General features: G+C 46.6%; 1 protein-coding gene across 6 annotated transcripts in view; it reads left to right on the forward strand.

Annotated features, from left to right (window-relative positions):
- Window positions 1-23,417, forward strand: part of C7H9orf64 (chromosome 7 C9orf64 homolog) — an 88,544-nt gene that overhangs the window by 62,486 nt on the left and 2,641 nt on the right. For all 6 annotated transcript variants that reach the window (XM_030210099.1, XM_030210095.1, XM_030210093.1 and 3 more), the window contains one exon: window positions 5,727-5,922. In XM_030210099.1, coding sequence (XP_030065959.1) covers window positions 5,727-5,922 — 196 coding nt within the window. The remainder of the gene's footprint in view (window positions 1-5,726; window positions 5,923-23,417) is intronic.

Consider the following 23,417-nt stretch of genomic DNA (forward strand, 5'->3'; position numbering starts at 1 on the left):
TGGTTCTCAGCTCTCTGCTACTGTAAGTGAATAAAGAAATCAAGAATATCAGCTGCCAAGGGTCTGATTTATGTAGGGTTTTATGTTACAAGAACAGATTAAAAAAAAAAGAATAGTTAATAATGAGGAGTCCAAGGAACAATTTTTACCAAGATAGTGTGTGTTCAGAGGGATGTTTTAGCATACAGCTTCCTTCATAAGGCACATTAAATTCTTAAGACTGTAGTATGACAGAGGATGTCTGGCCAAAGCCAAGAATTAGAATACATTAAATCATGCTGGCTCAGCAGCATTACTAAATACTGCTGTATAGAAAATTGATCTTTTTAGTTCCTGAGCCTGGCATTTGTTCCTTGAGCTGGCTGGGAATACTTTAGAGATAATGGGACTGATATTTAATGCTATTTAACTGGCCAGGAACAGCTCCTGGCTGGATAAATAGTGCTTAGCCAGCTAAACGCTAATATTCAGTGCGAGATAGCTGGTTCTGTCCGCTGAATATTAGTGCCTAGTACATAGCGGCTAACTGGCTATTTGCAAATATTCAAGCGCTGGCTTGTTAAGTTTAGTGGGCAAATCAGACCACCTAAATAGCAGCGCTGAATATTCACGTGGAGGGGCATAATGGAACGGGGCCGGCCATCTATAATGACGGCCCCGTAAAGTAGCGTACCCGACCGTATTATCGAAACAAGATGGCTGGCCATCTTTCGTTTCAATAATACGGTTGGGGCCGGCCAACTCTCAACATTCGGGCTGGCGTTAGAGATGGCCGTCATTGGTTTTCGCCGATAATGGAAACTAATGGCGACCATCTCAAACTCAGCCAAATCCAAGCCATTTGGTAATGGGAGGAGCCAGCATTTGTAGTGCACTGGTCCCCCTGACATGCCAAGACACCAACCGGCCAACCTAGGTGCTAAGCCCCCCAAAACCCACTACCCACAACTGTACACCACTACCATAGCCCTTAAAGGGTAACGGGGGGCACACAGATGTGGGTACAGTGGGTTTCGGGTGGGTTTTGGAGGGCTCCCATTTACCACAACAAGTGTAACAGGTGGGGGGGATGGGCCTGGGTCCGCCTACCTGAAATGCACTGCAGTACCCACTAAAAACTGCTCCAGGGACCTGCATACTGCTGTGATGGAGGGAGCTGGGTATGACATTTGAGGCTGGCAAAAAAATGTTTTGTTTTTTTTGCATGGGAGGGGGTTGGTGACCACTGGGGGAGTAAGGGGAGGTGATCCCCGATTTCTTCCGGTGGTCATCTGGTCAGTTCGGGCACCTTTTCAAGGCTTGGTCGTGAACAAAAAGGGATCAAGTAAAGCCGGCCAAATGCTCGTCAGGGCCGGCCTTCTTTTTTCCATTATCGGCCAAGGCCTGCCATCTCTTAATCATGCCCCTGTCCCACCTTCGGTACACTGCCGACACGCCCCCTTGAACTTTGGTCAGCCCTGCGACGGAAAGCAGTTGAAGCCGGCCAAAATCGGCTTTCGATTATACCGATTTGGCCAGCCTTAGGAAAAGGCTGGCCATCTCCCGAATTGTGCCGGAAGATGGTCGCCCATCTCCTTCGAAAATAAGCAGGATAGTCAGTTAAGTTAAAGCTGGCTAATAAAACCCCAAGTTTTCAATGTCTGTTACCGGAAACGGCCCAGCGTTAAACCTCCAAGGTCAGTGCCATCGACAGCAGAATATCGGGGGATATTAATATCAGGGCGGATATTTATATTTCCTGCAGTGGTGCAAAGGGAGTCTAAGCAAGTGCATCATGGTGATGCCCACTATCTGACCTTAAAATGTAACTGTACCAGTTCCAGAGGGAATCTGTCTGTGGCCTCTGACCTAGAGCTATCACTGCAATGGCTATACAAGGTGGCAGATGGATACCTCTCCAAAGTGGAAATGAAGATGTGAGGGCAGTTCTGATAGAGCTGGCACAGGAAGAAATGTTTGGCCAAAAACCTGTAAAAACATATGAAGGTGAGCAAGACGTCTGGGCAGGATGCTACACAGCCACATTCTACAAAACCTTTAAGCTGTTACTAGTCTCCCCTTTGGCAGAGGGCTTTAATTCTCTGCTACGTGGGACACTATTGCCACACTTTATGAGGATGGTGGGAATCACGATCCTCCACAAGAGGGGGAAAGGCAGTACGCTTTATAGGTCATATAGATTACTGTTGGGCTTTGATATGAAACTTTTAACTCAAATTTAACCATCTTCTATTAATGATTCACAAAGATCAGTCTAGATTTGTGATAGGGGTGCCATGCCGTGGATAATGTGAGGCAGGTGTTGAATGTCTTGCAGACAAATGTGATTAATATCTTTGACTAGATGACCAGAGAGTTGGATCAAGGTAGAGTGTTAGATGTGGTGTAATTAGATTTTAGCAAGACTTTTGACACAGTTCCACATACAGTGGGGGAAATAAGTATTTGATCCCTTGCTGATTTTGTAAGTTTGCCCACTGACAAAGACATGAGCAGCCCATAATTGAAGGGTAGGTTATTGGTAACAGTGAGAGATAGCACATCACTAATTAAATCCGGAAAATCACATTGTGGAAAGTATATGAATTTATTTGCATTCTGCAGAGGGAAATAAGTATTTAATCCCTCTGGCAAACAAGACCTAATACTTGGTGGCAAAACCCTTGTTGGCAAGCACAGCGGTCAGACGTCTTCTGTAGTTGATGATGAGGTTTGCACACATGTCAGGAGGAATTTTGGTCCACTCCTCTTTGCAGATCATCTCTAAATCATTAAGAGTTCTGGGCTGTCGCTTGGCAACTCGCAGCTTCAGCTCCCTCCATAAGTTTTCAATGGGATTAAGGTCTGGTGACTGGCTAGGCCACTCCATGACCCTAATGTGCTTCTTCCTGAGCCACTCCTTTGTTGCCTTGGCTGTATGTTTTGGGTCATTGTCGTGCTGGAAGACCCAGCCACGACCCATTTTTAAGGCCCTGGCGGAGGGAAGGAGATTGTCACTCAGAATTGTACGGTACATGGCCCCATCCATTCTCCCATTGATGCGGTGAAGTAGTCCTGTGCCCTTAGCAGAGAAACACCCCCAAAACATAACATTTCCACCTCCATGCTTGACAGTGGGGACGGTGTTCTTTGGGTCATAGGCAGCATTTCTCTTCCTCCAAACACGGCGAGTTGAGTTCATGCCAAAGAGCTCAATTTTGGTCTCATCTGACCACAGCACCTTCTCCCAATCACTCTCGGCATCATCCAGGTGTTCACTGGCAAACTTCAGACGGGCCGTCACATGTGCCTTCCGGAGCAGGGGGACCTTGTGGGCACTGCAGGATTGCAGTCCGTTATGTCGTAATGTGTTACCAATGGTTTTCGTGGTGACAGTGGTCCCAGCTGCCTTGAGATCATTGACAAGTTCCCCCCTTGTAGTTGTAGGCTGATTTCTAACCTTCCTCATGATCAAGGATACCCCACGAGGTGAGATTTTGCGTGGAGCCCCAGATCTTTGTCGATTGACAGTCATTTTGTACTTCTTCCATTTTCTTACTATGGCACCAACAGTTGTCTCCTTCTCGCCCAGCGTCTTACTGATGGTTTTGTAGCCCATTCCAGCCTTGTGCAGGTGTATGATCTTGTCCCTGACATCCTTAGACAGCTCCTTGCTCTTGGCCATTTTGTAGAGGTTAGAGTCTGACTGATTCACTGAGTCTGTGGACAGGTGTCTTTCATACAGGTGACCATTGCCGACAGCTGTCTGTCATGCAGGTAACGAGTTGATTTGGAGCATCTACCTGGTCTGTAGGGGCCAGATCTCTTACTGGTTGGTGGGGGATCAAATACTTATTTCCCTCTGCAGAATGCAAATAAATTCATATACTTTCCACAATGTGATTTTCCGGATTTAATTTGTGATGTGCTATCTCTCACTGTTACCAATAACCTACCCTTCAATTATGGGCTGCTCATGTCTTTGTCAGTGGGCAAACTTACAAAATCAGCAAGGGATCAAATACTTATTTCCCCCACTGTAGATGACTAATAAGTACACTGAGTGCTCTCAATATGGACCCTAAAGTGACTTACTGAGTGAAAATCAACAGAAGGTAGTGGTAAGTGGCGCTCACTCTGAAGAAAGGGGTGTTAACCAGTGGTGTGTTGCAAGGTTTGGGCTAGTTCTTTTTAACCTTTTTTTTTTTGTAAGTGATATTGCTGAAGGCCTGTCTGGTAAGGTTTGCCACTTTGCAGATGATATCAAAATCTGCAATATACCTCTGATAATGTGGCTAACATGAGGCAGGATCTAACAAAGCTTGGAGAATGGTCCAGAATTTGGCAGCTAAGATTTAATGCTAAAAAAAATGCAGGGTCATTGTCACGAAACGCCTTAAACCCACCTGGTGCTAACCTTGTGGCAGCCTTAAGCTATTCCTGCACATAGGTGTCTGTGTGGCCATTTATAATACCGGCATTCCTCTGCTGTCATATAGCGTCCATGTCACTCATTTTGATCTTTTCATAATTTGGATGTTTCAGTTTGTACAATGAATGTTTCTAGAACGTGGATGTCCGTCTCGCATGTATTTTAGAACAAGCTGTATCCTGTTCTAAATACATGTGAGATGGATATCTGTTTGTGACGTACTGACTGAGATGTCCACATTGACATCCTTTCTAAAGTGCCCCTCCACATGAAGATCTTGAGGGAATATTGGGGGAGACGACAACTAATAGAGAGTTGATAGTGACTGCACCTGCTTCAGAGAAGGAAGCAGGGTGCAGGTTTTGGGTGATATGCAGGGTTTTCTTTGAGGGGGTACTTGGGGGTACTGAGTACCAGCACCTTTTCCAATTGTTTGCTAAAATTGACCCGTGGACCCCGCGTTTTAATGAAAGAGCTCAGGCTCTACACACCAATTCTGCCTTCTCATAGATTTATTTATTTGTTACATTTGTACCTCACACTTTCCCACTCATAGCAGGTTCAATACGGCTTACATAGTAGTAGGATTACAAAGTATAGTACAGAGAAAGCAGGTTAAGCTTAACAGAGTAGTGGGGATGTGTAGATAGGTAATGTTATAAGGGAGAGGAGGTAGGAGGAGGTGCTAGTATTAGGCTAGATTGAGATAATCAGGGGTTAGGGTCAGTGTAAGCATAGGGAAAAATGGAGGGGGCATGGTCTGGCTATTGTGGAGTGGATCGCTCCGTGATCACCCCACCCCTGAAGGATGGCCTAGCATTTGAGTACCGGCACCTTTTTTGCTAGAAAAAATGAACTGGTGATATGTTTATAAATCTGTTTTGTTGGAGGTTATGGTGTTGTTAACATTTGAAAACTGATCTAAATTAAAAAAAAAAATTTAATTCAGCAAAGCTTAAACATGCTATCAATCACTATTCAAGCTGTCCATCAGTATTCAAGCTGTCTTTTACCCATAATTAGTACCTCAATGAATACTGACAGTGTAATGATTCTGATATACAGTCATACTTTGTCAACTTGATTTTTCTCAGCTAATCATAATAAAATTAGGAACAGTAAAGCTAGATTCCAATTGCAAATCAGGAAAATTCAATTGTGAAACTCCAAGATGTTGGTAGTTTTTTGACACGCTTAAAAGGCTTGGACGGCTGTAGACCTTGTTGACTTGCAAATGACATTCTAGTCCTTTTCTTGCAGAAAAGGAAGTAATTGATTAGGTAACATAACTAACCCCATTTTGTTTCGCTTCCAGGGAAAACAAGTGGCTTTTTACAAACGGGCCCAGATCCTGGTGGCTGATACATGGTGTGTGTTGGAAGGAAAAGGCGATGGCTGCTTCAATGATATTTCTACAGTAACCATGTTTGCTGACTATAGAATTCCTCAAGCACTGGTTCAGCTCGGGGCAATGAGATATTCTGAAGAGCTAATGAAGAAACTGAAAGAAGGTTTGTAGCTTCTTTAGAATTGCTTTTTGTAAGCTCCTGGAAGGTAGACTCAGAAGATGCATCAGAAAATATTTCTTCACAGAAAAGGCAATGGCTGACTGAATGGCCTCCCAGTGGAAGTGGGAGAGGCAAACAGTAATAGAGTGCAAGATAGCATGGAAATAAGCAGAGAGCATTCCTAGTGGTGAGGAGATGAAGGGGCAGGTGAGGTCTGCAGTGTTCCTCCATAAGTGAAATGTGGTCTAATGACCCTTATATAAGGTGACAATTTGACAGGAGTACTACACAGCCAACCACAGCAACGTTGTAGATGACAGCAGAAAAGACCAAGCACTCTGCATCTGGCCTGCACAGTTATTCCTGACCACACTGCCAAGAATATATCCCTGCTTCCATCCGCTTGGAATATCTGTCTTTATCCAAGACAGTTTGTGTTTGAATTACTGGCACAATGATCATACGCAGAGGAGTAGCACAGGGTTCAATACTTTTACCGCTTCTCTTTAATCTTTTTCTGAGACCTCTTGCTGTGCTTATTCAATCTTTTGGGGTCTTGACTTATTTCTATGCAAATGATATCTTAATTTTTACCCCACTTCCCCATCTTCACCTTCCTTTGCTCTGCTTCATGCGGGCCTTGAGCCTGTTGCTAACTGGTTCAAGGAACATCAATTAATACTTAACACTGATAAAACCGTTGCATGTTGGTTTTCCGGTACACCCTTGTTGTCTCCTCCGACGATCACTCGTTTTGGGTCAACAGTCAGTCCAGTATCCAGCTTCCGATATTTGGGCATAATTCTTGACTCTTCTCTATCATTTCTGCCTCAAATATCTCATTTAACCGAGGTTAGTTTCATGATAGTAACATAGTAGATGACGGCTGAAAAAGACCTGCACGGTCCATCCAGTCTGCCCAAGAAGATAAATTCATATGTGCTACTTTTTTAATTGTACTGTCCTCTTCAGGGCACAGACCGTATAAGTCTGGCCAGCCCTATCCCCGCCTCCCACCACCAGCTCTGGCACAGACCGTATAAGTCTGCCCAGCACTAGCCTCGCCTCCCAACCACCAGCTCTGCCACCCATTCTAGGCTAAGCTCCTGAGGATCCCTTCCTTCTGCACAGGATTCCTTTATGTTTATCCCATGCATGTTTGAATTCCGTTACCGTTTTCATCTCCACCACCTCCTGCAGGAGGGCATCCACCACCCTCTCCGTGAAAAAATACTTCCTGACATTCTTCTTGAGTCTGCCCCCCTTCAATCTCATTTCATGCCCTCTCGTTCTACCGCCTTCCCATCTACGGAAAAGGTTTGTTTGCGGATTAATACTTTCAAATATTTGAACGTCTGTATCATATCACCCCTGTTCCTCCTTTCCTCCAGGGTATACATGTTCAGGTCTGCAAGTCTCTCCTCATACGTCTTGTAACGCAAATCCCATACCATCCTCATAGCTTTTCTTTGCACCGCTTCAATTCTTTTTACATCCTTAGCAAGATACGGCCTCCAAAACTGAACACAATACTCCAGGTGGGGCCTCACCAACGACTTATACAGGGGCATCAACACCTCTTTTCTTCTGCTGGTCACACCTCTCTCTGTACAGCCTAGTAACCTCCTAGCTACGGCCACCGCCTTGTCACACTGTTTCATCGCCTTCAGATCCTCAGATACTATCACCCTCAAGATCCCTCTCCCCATCCGTACCTAGCAGACTCTCACCGCCTAACACATATGCCTCTCTTGGATTTCTACTCCCTAAGTGCATCACTTTGCATTTCTTTGCATTGAATTTTAATTGCCAGACCTTAGACCATTGTTCTAGCTTCTTCAGATCCTTTTTCATGTTTTCCACTCCCTCTGGGGTGTCCACTCTGTAACAGATCTTAGTATCATCCGCAAATAGGCAAGCTTTACCTTCTAACCCTTCGGCAAGGTCACTCACAAATATATTGAACAGAATTGGCCCCAGCACCGATCCTTGAGGCACTCCACTACTCACCTTTCCCTCCTCCGAGCGAACTCCATTCACCACCACCCTCTGGCGTCTGTCCGTCAACCAGTTCCTAATCCAGTTCACCACTTTGGGTCCTATCTTCAGCCCATCCAGTTTATTTAAGAGCCTCCTGTGGGGAACCGTGTCAAAAGCCTTGCTGAAATCTAAGTAGATTACGTCTATAGCACATCCACGGTTCAATTCTCCGGTCACCCAATCAAAGAATTCAATGAGATTCGTTTGGCACGATTTCCCTTTGGTAAACCCATGTTGTCTCGTTCTCCAATCCCTCGGAACCTCTCCCATTTCTAAGGATTTATTAAACAAATCTTTAAGAGGACCCGCCAGAACCTCTCTGAGCTCTCTCAATATCCTGGGGTGGATCCCATCCGGTCCCATGGCTTTGTCCATCTTTAGTTTTTCTAGTTGTTGATACACACTCTCTTCCGTGAACGGTGCTATATCCACTCCATTCTCAAATGAACTTTTGCCAGTCCATCGTGGTCCTTCTCCCGGATTTTCTTCAGTAAACACAGAACAAAAGTATCTTGCAAATGTGCCTTTTCATCATCATTATCTACATAGCGGTTTGCAGTATCTTTTAGTCTCACAATTCCCTTTTTAGTCATTCCCTTTCACTAATATACCTGAAGAAATTTTTGTCACCCCTCCTTACTTTGATGTTTCGTCAATTGAGAGCAATCAGTCATTTATTTGATACACCAAAGTTCCACGCATCGATTCTTTCTTTCCCCACTGGACTATTGTAATATTATTTACGCAGGTTTACTACATTCCCTATTGTGAAGACTACATACATTTGAGAATACAGCATTAAGATTACTATGTCAGGCCGATCATTCAGATCATGTATCACCTTTGCTGAAGAAATATTACTGGCGCCCTGTGGAGAAACGAATAACATATAAAGTTGCACTAATCACATTTAAGGTAGAGAGTTGCACGAGGACAGAAATCTAACCCATCCCCACCCGTCCCTGCCGCAAGTAATCTCCTCCATCCCAGCCTTTGCCGTGCCGCAGTCACCTTGACCCTCCCCCTCCCCCAAAGAAAGCCAGATTCTACAAGCAGTAAAAATTCTAGTAAAAATAACCTAAATCATTTTCTTCTGTACTCTGCTAAAACAGCAGATGTACAGATTAGCAGGACCCAAAGCAGTCTAAAATAGGGTTACCAAATGGCTCCAAAAAAAGGACAGATTGAGCCAGTCTGGGTTTTACTTCCATTGCTTTCAATGGACGCAAACCTGCAATGGAAGCAAACCTGAACTGGATCAATGCGTCCTCCTTTTTCTGGAGCCATATGGTAATCCTAATCCAAAACAAGTAAAGTCAGAAACAACACAGTTTATACTTAATTTTTCAACCGCCCTTAGGATTCACCTTTGGGTTAAAAAAAAAAAAAACCCCACCATGTGCATGTAAGGACTGGATAAACGAGTTAAAGCTATATTTAAAGCAAATGCCCTTAATATGTAATACTCAGTAGTAATAATGAAACAGTGATAGAATATTCACATAGCAAGCAGCCTGAGGCAACAGATATATTTTCCACTGAACAATTAACTTTGTATAAACTTGGCGGCTAATACTGTGTTGAACTGGACAATGTTGGCACATTTAGACTGACGCTGGACAGAACTTCTGCATGAAGGAAACCCATCCCTTATTATTCAATACCTCTCTGTGAAATAGTAGTAATAAAAAAGGCAAGTGCATTTTTATAATATACCACTGCAATCCACAAAACAAAAGGAGCAAATTCCTACATGCTATCTTTTACTTTTAATGTAGACACAGGAAATAAAAAGATTTTACATGTTCCCAGGTTTCAACCTAATTCATGTCTAATGTGGGATATAAATGTAATAACATAACATAGTAACATAGTGGATGACGGCAGAAAAAGACCTGCACGGTCCATCCGGTCTGCCCAACAAGATAAACTCAATAAATAGCTAGATAGAAAGTCTGAATGTTGAGCACCCGATTCTCATAACATGATATCCACAAATGGCCAATTCCAAAATGGCTGCCATGCCATGTTTTTCAGTGCAGTGGACAGGGGAAGGAGCAACCTGCCCTGAAGACACCACTAGACCACCAGGGCTTTTACAAGGTAGGCCCAGAGAGGGCCTACCATGAGGTGGTGGGGGGACATGATTTCTATTAGGAGGGGTGGGGGCGGCTGGCCGGCAGTGGGGCTACTGCCACTGTTTCGGTTCTTGCCATAACTGAGCCATGGATTTTGGCACTGGATTTGGTTTTGCCCAGAACCAAAACCACTGGTTTCAGTCAGCCTGTAGCATAGCTGCTACCTGAATATCTGGTGTCTTCCCTGTTGCTTTCTATTGCACAGATATGATCAACAGTTGCATAACTTGCCCATCACTCCCTCTAGGGCAGAGGTAAGAAATGAGGGGACAAAAACCAAAGAGAAGATAATGGAAGCATGATCTAATGTTACTGTATGCCATAGAGTAGCTACCATCAAGCTAGAACTCCTCACAAACGTCTGTAACAACAGGTTGATGGTGGTTGGGTATTGTCTAGTTAAGCCCAACAGTGTACATCTCTCTATATAAAAAGCAACACCAACGTTCTGTGAAGCCTCCAGCCGGAAGTGTGAAGGGGGCGAGATATCCGGTTTCCTTATGAGTGTCTGCCCCGCCCTCTCTGTAACACAGTCAGTGAAGGAAACCAGCAGAGCATGAAATCAAATCGCTGGCTCTGTAACAGTGAAGGACTCAGAGGGGGGAGGGGAGAGAGGCCAGAGGGCAGGGACACACACACTCCCACATGCACACAGAAAAAAACATTGCTAGCCCCCGTTTCATTTGCATCAGAAACGGGGCTTTTTTTACTAGTTACTACATAGTTGGCGGTAAGACATGGAAAAGGAAGAGGCTGGGTGTTAGATTAAGGGTAAGAGCTTGTATTCTCAGGATGGTAGAGAACCAAAATGTAAAACATTAGTAACTGACTTACAAAAGAATTAATATTCTACAAGCAGTGAAGCTCCTACAGTCTTGCAGCAGGGATATATAGTATCTCTGTAGTGTGGTACAATTGGGTCAACTGGACGGGCCATTTTGGTCTTTTTTTGCTATCATTTACTATGACATGCCACTATATTTTTATTAGGCGTAAACGAGGGGCTGGTTTGTATGTTTCTGGTGTGGAAGAAACAAATGATTATTTTGAAAGGGAAACGACCAGCAGCATTTGCCGTTTTTAAAATTCAGGCTGGAATGCATCACAATTACAAAACTAAAGAAAGAACCTCAATCACAAACATAGATATGGGGATTTCAAAATAAAAGTGCCATGCACACATTTTTTCCCTTCACCCCTTTTACCTGCAAGTGAAAGTGCCTGGGTAACTTTAACAGCTGAGGGACTGCACTTTTCACCTGCAGCGATTTATGTAATGCCTTTATTACCCAGGTTAATCCCTTTTGAAAACTGCCTTTAACTGAAAAGTTTAATCTAAGGCCAAATTAGTTGAGAATGGTCTTACTTGTATCTACAAGCCTTGCTGAGTAAGAATTTTGCCACAAGTGCCTTTTTTGTTTTAAATATCTACTTATACAGTATGTAGTAAGCTAGAGGTGGTCATGGTGACTGTCTGGATGCTTTTACCAGTAGCCACCAGGGGGTTCTGTCAGCTTTACAGTGAAAGTTAGTTGCCCTACACTAGGGCTTCAACAGTCTTAGATACAAAGTCCTTCAGATGAGTCTGCCTTTGGTCACTAGTTTGTGAGTATTATGGGTTGCCCACTTTTTTTGGCCCCTTTGAGGAGGTTTTAGATCATTCCTGAGTCTGCTTAGATTTTTGACGCATCCATGGCCTACATCAAGTAAGATTTTTGAACAATGTGATTTTGCTTTGACTGTTTTTGGTTGATCTCCCAAAGAAAAGGAGTCCCTTGCAGCTTCAAAAAGTGCAGTTAGTGTGTCAGAACCATATTAGCTACTGCTACCTATATCTGGTACCTGGCATGCTTCAGGCCTGGTCATTTCTTTTCTAAGTCCTACAAGTGTCAGCTTATGACATCTAGAGACTTTCATAGCTGTGAAGAACAGTTTGAGAGTCAGATCCAGAGGCATTGAGCTGCATGGACATGGGATGTATTGACATTTGGAGGGCACTGGTCACCCTTAAGGTCAAATATTGAGAGGCCATTGGAATAGTCGAACAGCCTTACCTAGAAAAAAAAAACTAAGTGGCTGATTCTTTGGCATGAGCATGATGCTGGGATTGGGGAGCCCTTTCTTCCTCAATGTGATCCCACACAGAGATCCACTTATCCTTGTCAACACCTCAGTAGTTACAACTCTCTCCAGTAGTCCAGGTTCAAGCCATCAGTTTCCCTCAAGTGACCCAAGGAGATGACACCACTCCTATTGCAGGTAACAGATTATTGACCTCAGTGGTCTCTAAGGAGGACCCAAAGAGAAGGATCAAGAACTTGCTGTGTTGATGATTTTTTTGCATCTGCACTGAGGGCACAGGTGTATCCCATTTTAGAGAATCAAGCATTACCTAAACGTTCAGTTTCAATGCTGGTGCACAGACATGAATCAGAATTGATGCTGGCTACTTTTCTCTTTTCAGTCTTAATTTTGAATAAGATCAGAGCAGGAAGTTGTACCAACGCATGTTTTCATTGAAGTCTAGATCTCAATAGACAAGGGTTGCTTCTAGTTAGGCTCAGATTCATACTTTCCTCACAGAATTCTTTTCTGACATGCAATGTGAGCACTTCTGGAGTTCATCTTAAAGATCAGATTTCTTTGAAAAAAAGGAATTAACTGATCTTCCCTTGGAACCCTTGTCTTCAGGAAAGGATTAAGTTTCCACTTGATGACTTCTCCTTCATGGGTTATTTTAAGGGAAATGGCTTGAGACCATTCCATTTCCATTTCCATTAGAGAATGAGCCCAGGTCAGAAATCTGACTTTTTGTTCTCATCCCTCCCAGGAAGGCATGACAGTGTTCATGCACAAAATGTGTTCAAGGATGTGCTATCAAGGATATGGGAGACTCTCCTCTCTGTACAGCCAGCAAATTAAGAAGGCCCTGAATGAAAAAAAAAATACATGACTAGTTAGTTATAGTCAACTTTGCTCTCAAAAAAGGCCATGAGGATGAGAAGCCACTCCTTGGTACTCCCAGTGAACAGCCTTCTTGGGAGAACAGTATATCAGAATGCTATGCTGCTGTCCTCCACAGTCTACAATCAGCCCTTCATGTGCCAGTACAAACTATTGGTGCAAGGTAAAGGGTTTAATTGCAGTATTTCTCTTAGGTCACTAGTGGTCAAGGGGAAGAAGTGTAACACACACACGCTCTGTTTGACCTTTTGTTTCTGAAATGATATCAAGGCTTCTGCAATAGATATTAGTGTCTGCAAACATATGGCTACAGGCTTTAGATATGAGTTCCGATATAAAAGAAAGGCTTGCTGATCAGGGCCATGCCTAGGGTCTCTGGTGCCACCCTGCAGACTATCAGTTGGGAGCGGGCAAGTGAGCTGGACCTCAGGAAAAACGTGCCGGTATGCTGTACTGGCACAAAAAAAGCACTGTATGTATCCCTCATTGATAAGTCTCTGACTCTAAAGTTTAGCAATTTCATTAAAGCAAAATGTATTTTCACATATCACAGACTCTTCCTATCCAAGGAGAATGTTTTATATAAAAACAAACACAAAAAAAGCACTGACTCTAAAGTTTAGCAATTAAAGCAAAATGTATTTTCACATATCACAAACTCTTCCTACCAAACAGAATGTTTTATATTTATTTATTTATTGCATTTGTATCCCACATTTTCCCACCTCTTTGCAGGCTCAATGTGGCTTACAATACATCATGAATGGTGGAGATATATAAGAAATAAACATTTAGTAATTACACACAAAAAAAGCAATCAGATTTTCACTTACCAGCTCTTAAACACAGCTAAACTTCCTCTTTGAACCTAGTGTTTGAACCAGCAGCCAAAGAAATGGCTTTTAGCTGTAGCTACCTGATAATTATGCACACATCATTGCAGTCATGCCCTCCGCTCAGTGTACATGCTCAGAAAAAAAAACCCAAAACTTTGAACCACTTACAGATTTTAACAAACAATTACACTATTTATTTTTTATTTCTCCCCAGTCACACTTGCACACCTCCCTCCAAACCTGTTCTCTTTAATTTGAATGTTGTTCAAGCTCACCCAGAATGAGTTCTTCCCACACCAAAGACATATATAGCACTGGTTGTACTCTTTGAAGCAACTTTAGCAGAGCGTGTGTGCCTCAGTTAGCACTGCTGGGCTGCCTTCACTTCCTGACACGGAGAGGGAAGGGCAGGGGAGAGAGGAGAATCACAACTTCAGGTAAAAGATTTTGCAAGTGAGCAGATCTGGGCGGTGCCCTCCAGAGGTCGGCGTCCCTCTGCGGTGCTTACCCTGCTTACCGTGTTGGCACAGCCCTGTTGCTGATGTGCCCTGCAAGGGAGACAATCTTTGGGAATAAGATCAGATAAAGACCACTGTTCTATAGTTCAGGCACCCTTTACAGTAACCTCTGACCTGGTCTTCATATGATCTGCAAGGTATGTGACTGGAGTACCAAGGAAGCACGTCTATCCTCTGAAGAGGCATTACTTTCTGCCCTTCATTTTCAAATATAGCAGTAGATGTCTCTCTTGTCCTAGAAGGCTGAGGCCCTCAAACCTCTAAGTGAGGGCTTTGAGTGATCTAGAATATAGGCAGTATCCTAGTATAAGGCTAAGAACATTCCAGATGGTGGAAGGGTAATATTTTACATAAACCATTGGTCCAGTCCCAAACATTATTGGGATGATAGTAAGCTTAATCAATCTGTTTTGGAAAATCTCTTTGCAGTGTAGAATCCAACCCTCATCTCCCTTACCCTTAAGGTGCTTTTTCTTATTGCCAGATATTTTTTTTTTAATGACAGGCAAATACATATTATCCATGCAAAAACTCCTTGATCTGATTACACAAGTGACCCTGAATTATCCTAAGATGGTGATCATGCGATATTTCAATCTCCACATGGAAACCCCAGATACCTCCACATCTATCTTCCTGGACACGATGATAGCATTAGGATTCACACAGGTGATCAATTCGCCAACACATGAAAAGGGTCACATACTAGACTTGGTATTCTATAAAGGAGTTGATATCCCAGAATACCAGGAAAGCAGTATTGACCACTTTCTAATTAAGTTTTCTCTAAGTGACCACCCAAAACAAATGGCACCTCCCAGAGTTTGGAAGGAGATCAGAGACAAGAAAAAGCTGACTGCTCAGAATTTCCTAGAAGCCTTGGACTATCCACATGTGGATGAAAAGACAACTGCAGTGTCAGAACAGGTTGATATTTGGAATACACACTTAGAGCTAAGACCTTAGAGAAAACTACACCACTCAAAAAGGTCATATGCCTCAGTCACAAACTCTCACCTTGGTTTTCTCCAGAGCTGCAGACCCTTAAGTGCAAAGGATGGAAACTGGAAAGGAGATGGTGTAAATGTTGCCTGGATGAGGACAGGCTAAACTGTAGGAATCACATGACAAAGTACCTCCAAAAAAACAATATTTCTCTCAATGCATTGAACAGGCTACTAATTGAACTAGGAACACAAAAAGATCAGCACGCACATTCCTGAATCTCCACTACCCCAACTGCAAAGGACTTAAATATAAATCCACATATGCATCCAGCTTCTCCTACATAAGCGCGCAACTATGGAATGCACTACCAAAGGCCATAAAAACAATGCATGACCTAACAATCTTCCAAAAGCTACTGAAAACCAACCTATTCAAGAAGGCATAACGATCCATCGTAAATACTAGACAGCTAGGCTTTACATGAACTAGACAAAACCGAACTCCTTACACTAGACTGCTAACCTTCGCTGCTACTAAAGCGAATGATACATACCTGTAGCAGGTGTTCTCCGAGGACAGCAGGCTGATTGTTCTCATGACTGGGTTGACATCCACGGCAGCCCCCACCAACCGGAACAAAAACTTCGCGGGCGGTCCCGCACGCAGGGCAGGCCCACCGCGCATGCGCGGCCGTCTTCCCGCCCGTACGCGACCGTTCCCGCTCAGTTGAATGACAAGCAAATTAATGAGTAAAACGCAACTCCAAAGGGGAGGAGGGAGGGTAGGTGAGAACAATCAGCCTGCTGTCCTCGGAGAACACCTGCTACAGGTATGTATCATTCGCTTTCTCCGAGGACAAGCAGGCTGCTTGTTCTCACGACTGGGGTATCCCTAGCTCTCAGGCTCACTCAAAACAAGAACCCAGGTCAATTGAACCTCGCAAGGGTATAACAGAAATTGACCTACGAAGAACAACTAACTGAGAGTGCAGCCTGACCAGAATAAATTCGGGTCCTGGGGGGTGGAGTTGGATTTAAACCCCAAACAGATTCTGCAGCACCGACTGCCCGAACCGACTGTCGCGTCAGGTATCCTGCTGTAGGCAGTAATGAGATGTGAATGTGTGGACAGATGACCACGTCGCAGCTTTGCAAATCTCTTCAATAGTGGCTGACTTCAAGTGGGCCACCGACGTTGCCATGGCTCTGACACTATGAGCCGTGACGTGACCCTCAAGAGTCAGCCCAGCCTGGGCGTAAGTGAAGGAAATGCAATCTGCTAGCCAATTGGAGATGGTGCGTTTCCCGACAGCGACCCCCTTCCTTTTGGGGTCGAAGGAAATAAACAATTGGGCGGACTGTCTGTGGGGCTGTGTCCGCTCCAGATAGAAGGCCAAAGCTCGCTTGCAGTCCAATGTGTGCAACTGACGTTCAGCAGGGCGGGTATGCGGTCTGGGAAAGAATGTTGGCAAGACAATTGACTGGTTAAGATGGAACTCCGACACCACCTTTGGCAGAAACTTGGGGTGAGTGCGGAGTACTACCCTATTATGATGACATTTTGTATAAGGAGCATGAGCTACCAGGGCTTGAAGCTCACTGACTCTACGAGCTGAAGTAACTGCCACCAAGAAAATGACCTTCCAGGTCAAGTACTTCAGATGGCAGGAATTCAGTGGCTCAAAAGGAGGTTTCATCAGCTGGGTGAGGACTACATTGAGATCCCATGACACTGCAGGAGGCTTGACAGGGGGCCTTGACAACAGCAAGCCTCTCATAAATCGGACGACTAAATGCTCTCCAGAGATGGCTTTACCCTCTACACGATGATGGTAAGCACTAATCGCACTAAGGTGATTCCTTACTGAGTTGGTCTTGAGGCCAGACTCTGATAAGTGCAGAAGGTATTCAAGCAGGTTCTGTGTAGGACAAGAACGAGGGGTCTAGGGCCTTGCTCTCACACCAAACGACAAACCTCCTCCACTTGAAAAAGTAACTCTTTTTAGTGGAATCCTTCCTAGAGGCAAGCAAGACGCGGGAGACACCCTCCGACAGACCCAACGAAGCGAAGTCTACGCCCTCAACATCCAGGCTGTGAGAGCCAGAGACTGAAGGTTGGGGTGCAGAAGCGCTCCGTCGTTCTGCAAAATGAGAGTCGGAAAACACTTCAATCTCCACGGTTCTTCGGAGGACAACTCCAGAAGTAGAGGGAACCAGATCTGACGGGGCCAAAAGGGCGCTATCAGAATCATGGTGCCGTGGTCTTGCTTGAGCTTCAGTAAGGTCTTCCCCACCAAAGGTATGGGAGGATAAGCATACAGGAGGCCGGTCCCCCAATGGAGGAGAAAGGCATCCGACGCTAGTCTGCCGTGTGCCTGTATGGAACAGAACAGAGGCAGCTTGTGGTTGGTCTGAGAGGCGAAAAGGTCCACCGAGGGAGTGCCCCACTCTCGGAAGATCTTGTGTACCACTCTGGAATGAAGCGACCACTCGTGCGGTTGCATGACTCTGCTCAGTCTGTCGGCCAGACTGTTGTTTACACCTGCCAGGTATGTGGCTTGAAGAAGCATGCCGAACTGGCAGGCCCAACGCCACATCCCGACGGCTTCCTGACACAGGGGGCAAGATCCGGTGCCCCCCTTCTTGTTGATGTAATACATTGCAACCTGATTGTCTGTCCGAATTTGGATAATTTGACAGGACAGCCGATCTCTGAAGGCCTTCAGTGCGTTCCAGACCGCTCGGAGCTCCAGGAGGTTGATCTGACGATCCTGTTCCTGGAGAGACCACAGTCCCTGGGTGTGAAGCCCATCGACATGAGCTCCCCACCCCAGGCGATATGCATCCGTCGTCAGCACGTTCGTGGGCTGCGGAATTTGGAATGGACGTCCCAGGGTCAAATTGGTCCGAATGGTCCACCAGTGCAGTGAATTGCGGCAACTGATGGAGAGGCGGATGACATCTTCTAGATTCCCGGTGGCTTGACACGACTGGGAAGCTAGGGTCCATTGAGCAGGTCTCATGTGAAGGCGAGCCATGGGAGTCGCATGAACTGTGGAGGCCATGTGACCCAGGAGTCTCAACATGTGCCGAGCCGTGACCTGCTGAGACGCTCTGGTCTGGGAAGCAAGGGACAGAAGGTTCTGTGCCCTTGCTTCTGGAAGAAAGGCCTGAGCCGTCTGAGAATTCAGCAGCGCTCCTATGAATTCCAGAGACTGGACCGGCTGGAGATGGGACTTCGGGTAATTTAGCACAAACCCCAGCAGCTCCAGAAGGTGGATAGTGCACTGCATGGACCGAAGGGCTCCTGCCTCTGAGGTGTTCTTGACCAGCCAATCGTCGAGGTACGGGAACACGTGCACTCCCAGCTTGCGCAAGTACGCCGCCACCACCACGAGGCACTTTGTGAACACTCGTGGCGCAGAGGTGAGCCCAAAGGGCAGCACACAGTACTGAAAGTGCTGTGTTCCCAAACGGAATCTGAGATACTGTCTGTGAGCTGGCAGTATCGGGATGTGAGTGTATGCGTCCTTTAAATCCAGGGAACATAGCCAATCGTCTTTCTGAATCATTGGTAGAAGGGTGCCCAAGGAAAGCATCCTGAACTTCTTTTTGACCAGGTATTAGTTCAGGCCTCTCAGGTCTAGGATGGGGCGCATCCCCCCTGTTTTCTTTTCCACAAGGAAGTACCTGGAATAGAATCCCTGCCCTTCCTGCCCGGGTGGCACGGGCTCGACCGCATTGGCGCTGAGAAGGGCGGAGAGTTCCTCTGCAAGTACCTGCTTGTGATGGGAGCTGAAGAATTGGGCTCCCGGAGGACAATTTGGTGGAGTGGAGGCCAAAGTCAGGGCGTATCCGCACCGCACTATTTGGAGAACCCACTGGTCGGAGGTTATTAGAGGCCACCTTTGGTGAAAAACTTTCAACCTCCCCCCGACTGGAAGATTGTCCGGTATGGACACTTGGATGGCGGCTATGTTCCCATGGATCCAGTCAAAAACCCATCCCCGGTTTTTGCTGTGGAGGTGCAGGGGGCTGTTTAGGCGCACGCTGTTGACGGGAACGAGCGCGCTGGGACTGTCCCTGTGCCTTATGAGGCCTTCGGGCCGGCTGGGTGTACCTACGCTTGTTGTAGGCGTAGGGCGCAGCCTGCCGGGCCCGGGAAAAACGCCCACCTGCTGAGGTGGATGCTGAAGGCGCCTGGTGGGAGAGCTTGTCGAGGGCGGTTTCCCGCTGATGTAGTTGGTCCACTAACTGCTCGACCTTCTCGCCGAAAATATTATCCCCCCGGCAAGGGACATCAGCCAGCCGCTGCTGGGTGCAGTTGTCCAGGTCAGAGGCACGCAGCCATGAGAGTCTGTGCATCACTATACCTTGGGCCGCAGCTCGAGATGCCACATCACAGGTGTCATAAATACCCCTGGACAGGAACTTTCTGCACGCCTTCAGCTGCCTGCCCACCTCCTGAAAAGGCCTGGACTGCTCCGGGGGGAGCTTGTCGACCAGGTCCGCCAGTTGCTTCACATTATTCCGCATGTGTATGCTCGTGTACAGCTGGTAGGATTGGATGCGGGTCACGAGCATTGAAGATTGGTAGGCCTTCCTCCCAAACGAGTCCAGAGTGCGAGACTCCCGCCCCGGGGGCGCCGAAGCGGTATCCCTCGAACTCCGTGCCCTCTTGAGAACAGAGTCCACGACCGCTGAGTCATGAGGCAATTGGGGCCGCATTAACTCTGGGTCTGAGTGGATCCTGTATTGGGACTCCGCTTTCTTGGGGATGGTGGGATTAGATAAAGGTCTCAACCAGTTCCGAAGCAGTGTCTCTTTGAGGACATTGTGCAACGGTACCGTGGAGGACTTTCTAGGTGGTGATGGATAGTCGAGGACCTCGAGCATCTCGGCCCTCGGCTCATCCACAGAGACCACGGGAAAGGGAATGCAGATAGACATATCCCTGACAAAGGAGGCAAAGGAGAAGCTCTCAGGTGACGAGAGCTTCCTCTCCGGTGAAGGAGTGGGGTCGGAGGGAAGGCCCACAGACTCCTCTGAGGAGAAATATCTGGGGTCCTCCTCCTCCCCCCACGAGGCCTCTTCCTCGGTGTCAGACATGAGCTCCTGTAGCTCAGACCTCAACCGGGCCCGGCTTGACTTCGAGGCTTCGGCGGGGATGAAGCTCCCTCCGTCGACGGGGACTCCACCTGCGTGGCGGTCGAGACCGGCGTCGAAGGCCTCGGCACCGGGCTAGAGCACCCCAGCGCCGGCACAGTCTGGCACATCAGCCCTTCCAGGATCCCCGGAAGGATGGCTCGGAGGCACTCGTCAAGGTCTGCTGTCGGGAAAGGCGAGGGGGCCGGTGCCAGAATCTGCTCGGGTCCAGGAGACGGCACCAAAGTGCCCGTGCCCTGACGTAGCGATACCTCTACCACCGAGGGGGAACGCTCCTCCCGGTGCTGCCGCTTCCTCGGCGTCGAGTCATCTCTGGAGCCGGAGCTGGTAGCCACATGCGCCGTGGGCGACCGATGACTATGCTTTTTAGCTTTCTTCCGGTGCCCGTCATCGGCGCTCGGCGGTACCAAAGAGGAGGAGGTAGATCCACCTCGGCCTTGAGGGATTGGGTCCGACAGGGTTCGGTCCCGATGGCCCTGGGTAGAGGGAGTGACTGGGGCCGATTGCCCGCGCGGCCGCTCACCCCTGCCATCTCCGGAAGACCGGCGGGCCAACGGAACCTGTGCTCCTGGGGTCGGTGCCGATTTTGTGGACATCGGTACCGGTACCGAAGATCCGGCCGTCGACACCGATGCCGTCGACGTCGAGGGGCCAGCGCAAGTTCCAAAAAGACGGTCCCGCAGAACTTGCCTCGCCACCTGTGTCCGTTTCCGTAAACCGAGACACAAGGTGCACGTCTTGGTATCGTGCTCCGGCCCGAGGCACTGGAGGCACCAAGCGTGAGTGTCGGTCTGCGAGATATGCCGGCCGCACCGACCACACTTCTTAAATCCACTCGGGACCTTCGAGGACATCGACGGAAAAATCGCGTCGGCGAAGTCAAAGTCGTCGATGGTGGCAGTAAGAAGCACACCCGAAAAGAAATCGACCGCGCGGCCACAAGGCCGCAACGAGGTGCCCCCGCTACACGTACGAGGGGAGTAAAACAAAGTTTTCTTTTTTTTTTTTTGAAAAGAAAAAACAGAACAAAAGAAAAAACAAACGAAGAAGAAGAAAAACTCGCGTCTAAGGCGCGATCCGGTTTCCGGGGCTGACAGAGAGAGAGAGAGACGAACACGGCTCTCTCCAGCGCGGAAAAGAAAAGACTGAGCTGGAACGGTCGCGCACGGGCTGGAAGACGGCCACGCATGCGCGGTGGGCGTGCCCTGCGTGCGGGACCGCCCGCGATGTTTTTGTTCCGGTTGGTGGGGGCTGCCGTGGACGTCAACCCAGTCGTGAGAACAAGCAGCCTGCTTGTCCTCGGGGAATGAAAGTTACGCAATTTGCACTACCACTTTATTTCTTATGCCGGAAATGAAATTTCTATAGTTGATTATCTAACTTTGTTATAATTCACTCTATTACTCAGGAACTTCAATGCAATAACACTTTGTATTCTACTTTACCATTTATGCGCCTTAATGCACTACCACTTGTAATTCTCTATCCGGAAATGGCAGTCGCCATTACGGCATAATGTAAGCCACATTGAGCCTGCAAATTGATGGGAAAAGGTGGGATATAAATGCAATAAATAAACAAATAAATAAACCAACCAACCACCTGTTCGGCATAGTAAACAGCCTACTGCAACCCCAACAACAGAACCAACTTGCTAGTCACAACTGCAATGATTTTTCTGCATACTTTGCCAACAAAATTTAAAGTCTCCACCATGATTTACAGGCAGTCCCACCCAGTCTCCAATCAGCTAACCTAGAGTGCACAAACTCGCCCCCTCCTGACACAGACATATGGGACTCTTTTAACCCAATAACAGAGGAGAGCCTTGACAAAATCCTAAGAAAATTTTGACCAACTACCTGCTCCCTCAACCCCTGCCCATCAAAGATAGTGCAGCAGGCAAGCAAAGGCCTCATTGAAGGCGCTACAAAAATCGTGAACTCTTCTCTTTCTAATGGACAACTACCAACAGCATTAAAAATGGCAGTGGTGTGTCCTTTGCTAAGGAAGAACAACCTTGACCAGGACAAACTTGCAAATTACCAGCCAGTATCCAACATCCCATTTTTAGGAAAAATTATAGAACAAACAGTCTATGATCAACTCAATGATTGGCTAGAAGAGAGAAACTGGCTAGAGCCATGTCAGTCTGGATTCAGACCCGGTTATGGAACAGAAACAGTCCTTGTATCCCTACTAGATGATCTTCACAGAAACCATGACAGGGGATTTGCCTCGGTGTTAGTACTGCTAGATTTCTCAGCAGCTCTTGATACGGTGGATCATGATATTATGCTAGCACAACTGGCAGAAACAGATCTCAGTGGAACAATACTTGCCTGGTTCAGATCCTATCTATCAGACAGGCAACAGTCTATAGTGTTCAGCAGTACCTCATCACCACCATGGGCACTGACCGGTGGGGTGCCACAAAGCTCTATTCAATATCTATCTCAAGCCACTAACCAAGCTGATTCGGTCAATGGACATGTGGTTCTACATCTATGCGGATGATGTGCAGCTACTCATACCCACTGAACCCGACTTACCCACACAGCCTGAATAATCTGACTACCTAACATCAATTCAAGAATGGGCTAAAAATAAACAATCTTTGCCTGAACCCAAGTAAAACCAAGCTTCTATTGGTCCCTAACACAAGTGGGGACATACCTGACATCAAAATGTCTTTTGGGAAATATGAGCTCAATTCAACACTTACTCTGATCCCCAAATCCATGCAACCTTCAAGAGCAGCTTCTATCACTTGTGACAACTACACTGCCTGTCTCCTTACATTGAGAAGGCAAGCCTTGTCTCAGTTGTGATTGCCATGATAACATCAAGACTGGACTATTGTAATGCACTCTATACTGGCCTGACTAC

This window comes from Microcaecilia unicolor, chromosome 7 (genome assembly GCF_901765095.1).
Source record: "Microcaecilia unicolor chromosome 7, aMicUni1.1, whole genome shotgun sequence".
Classification (NCBI taxonomy): domain Eukaryota; kingdom Metazoa; phylum Chordata; class Amphibia; order Gymnophiona; family Siphonopidae; genus Microcaecilia; species Microcaecilia unicolor.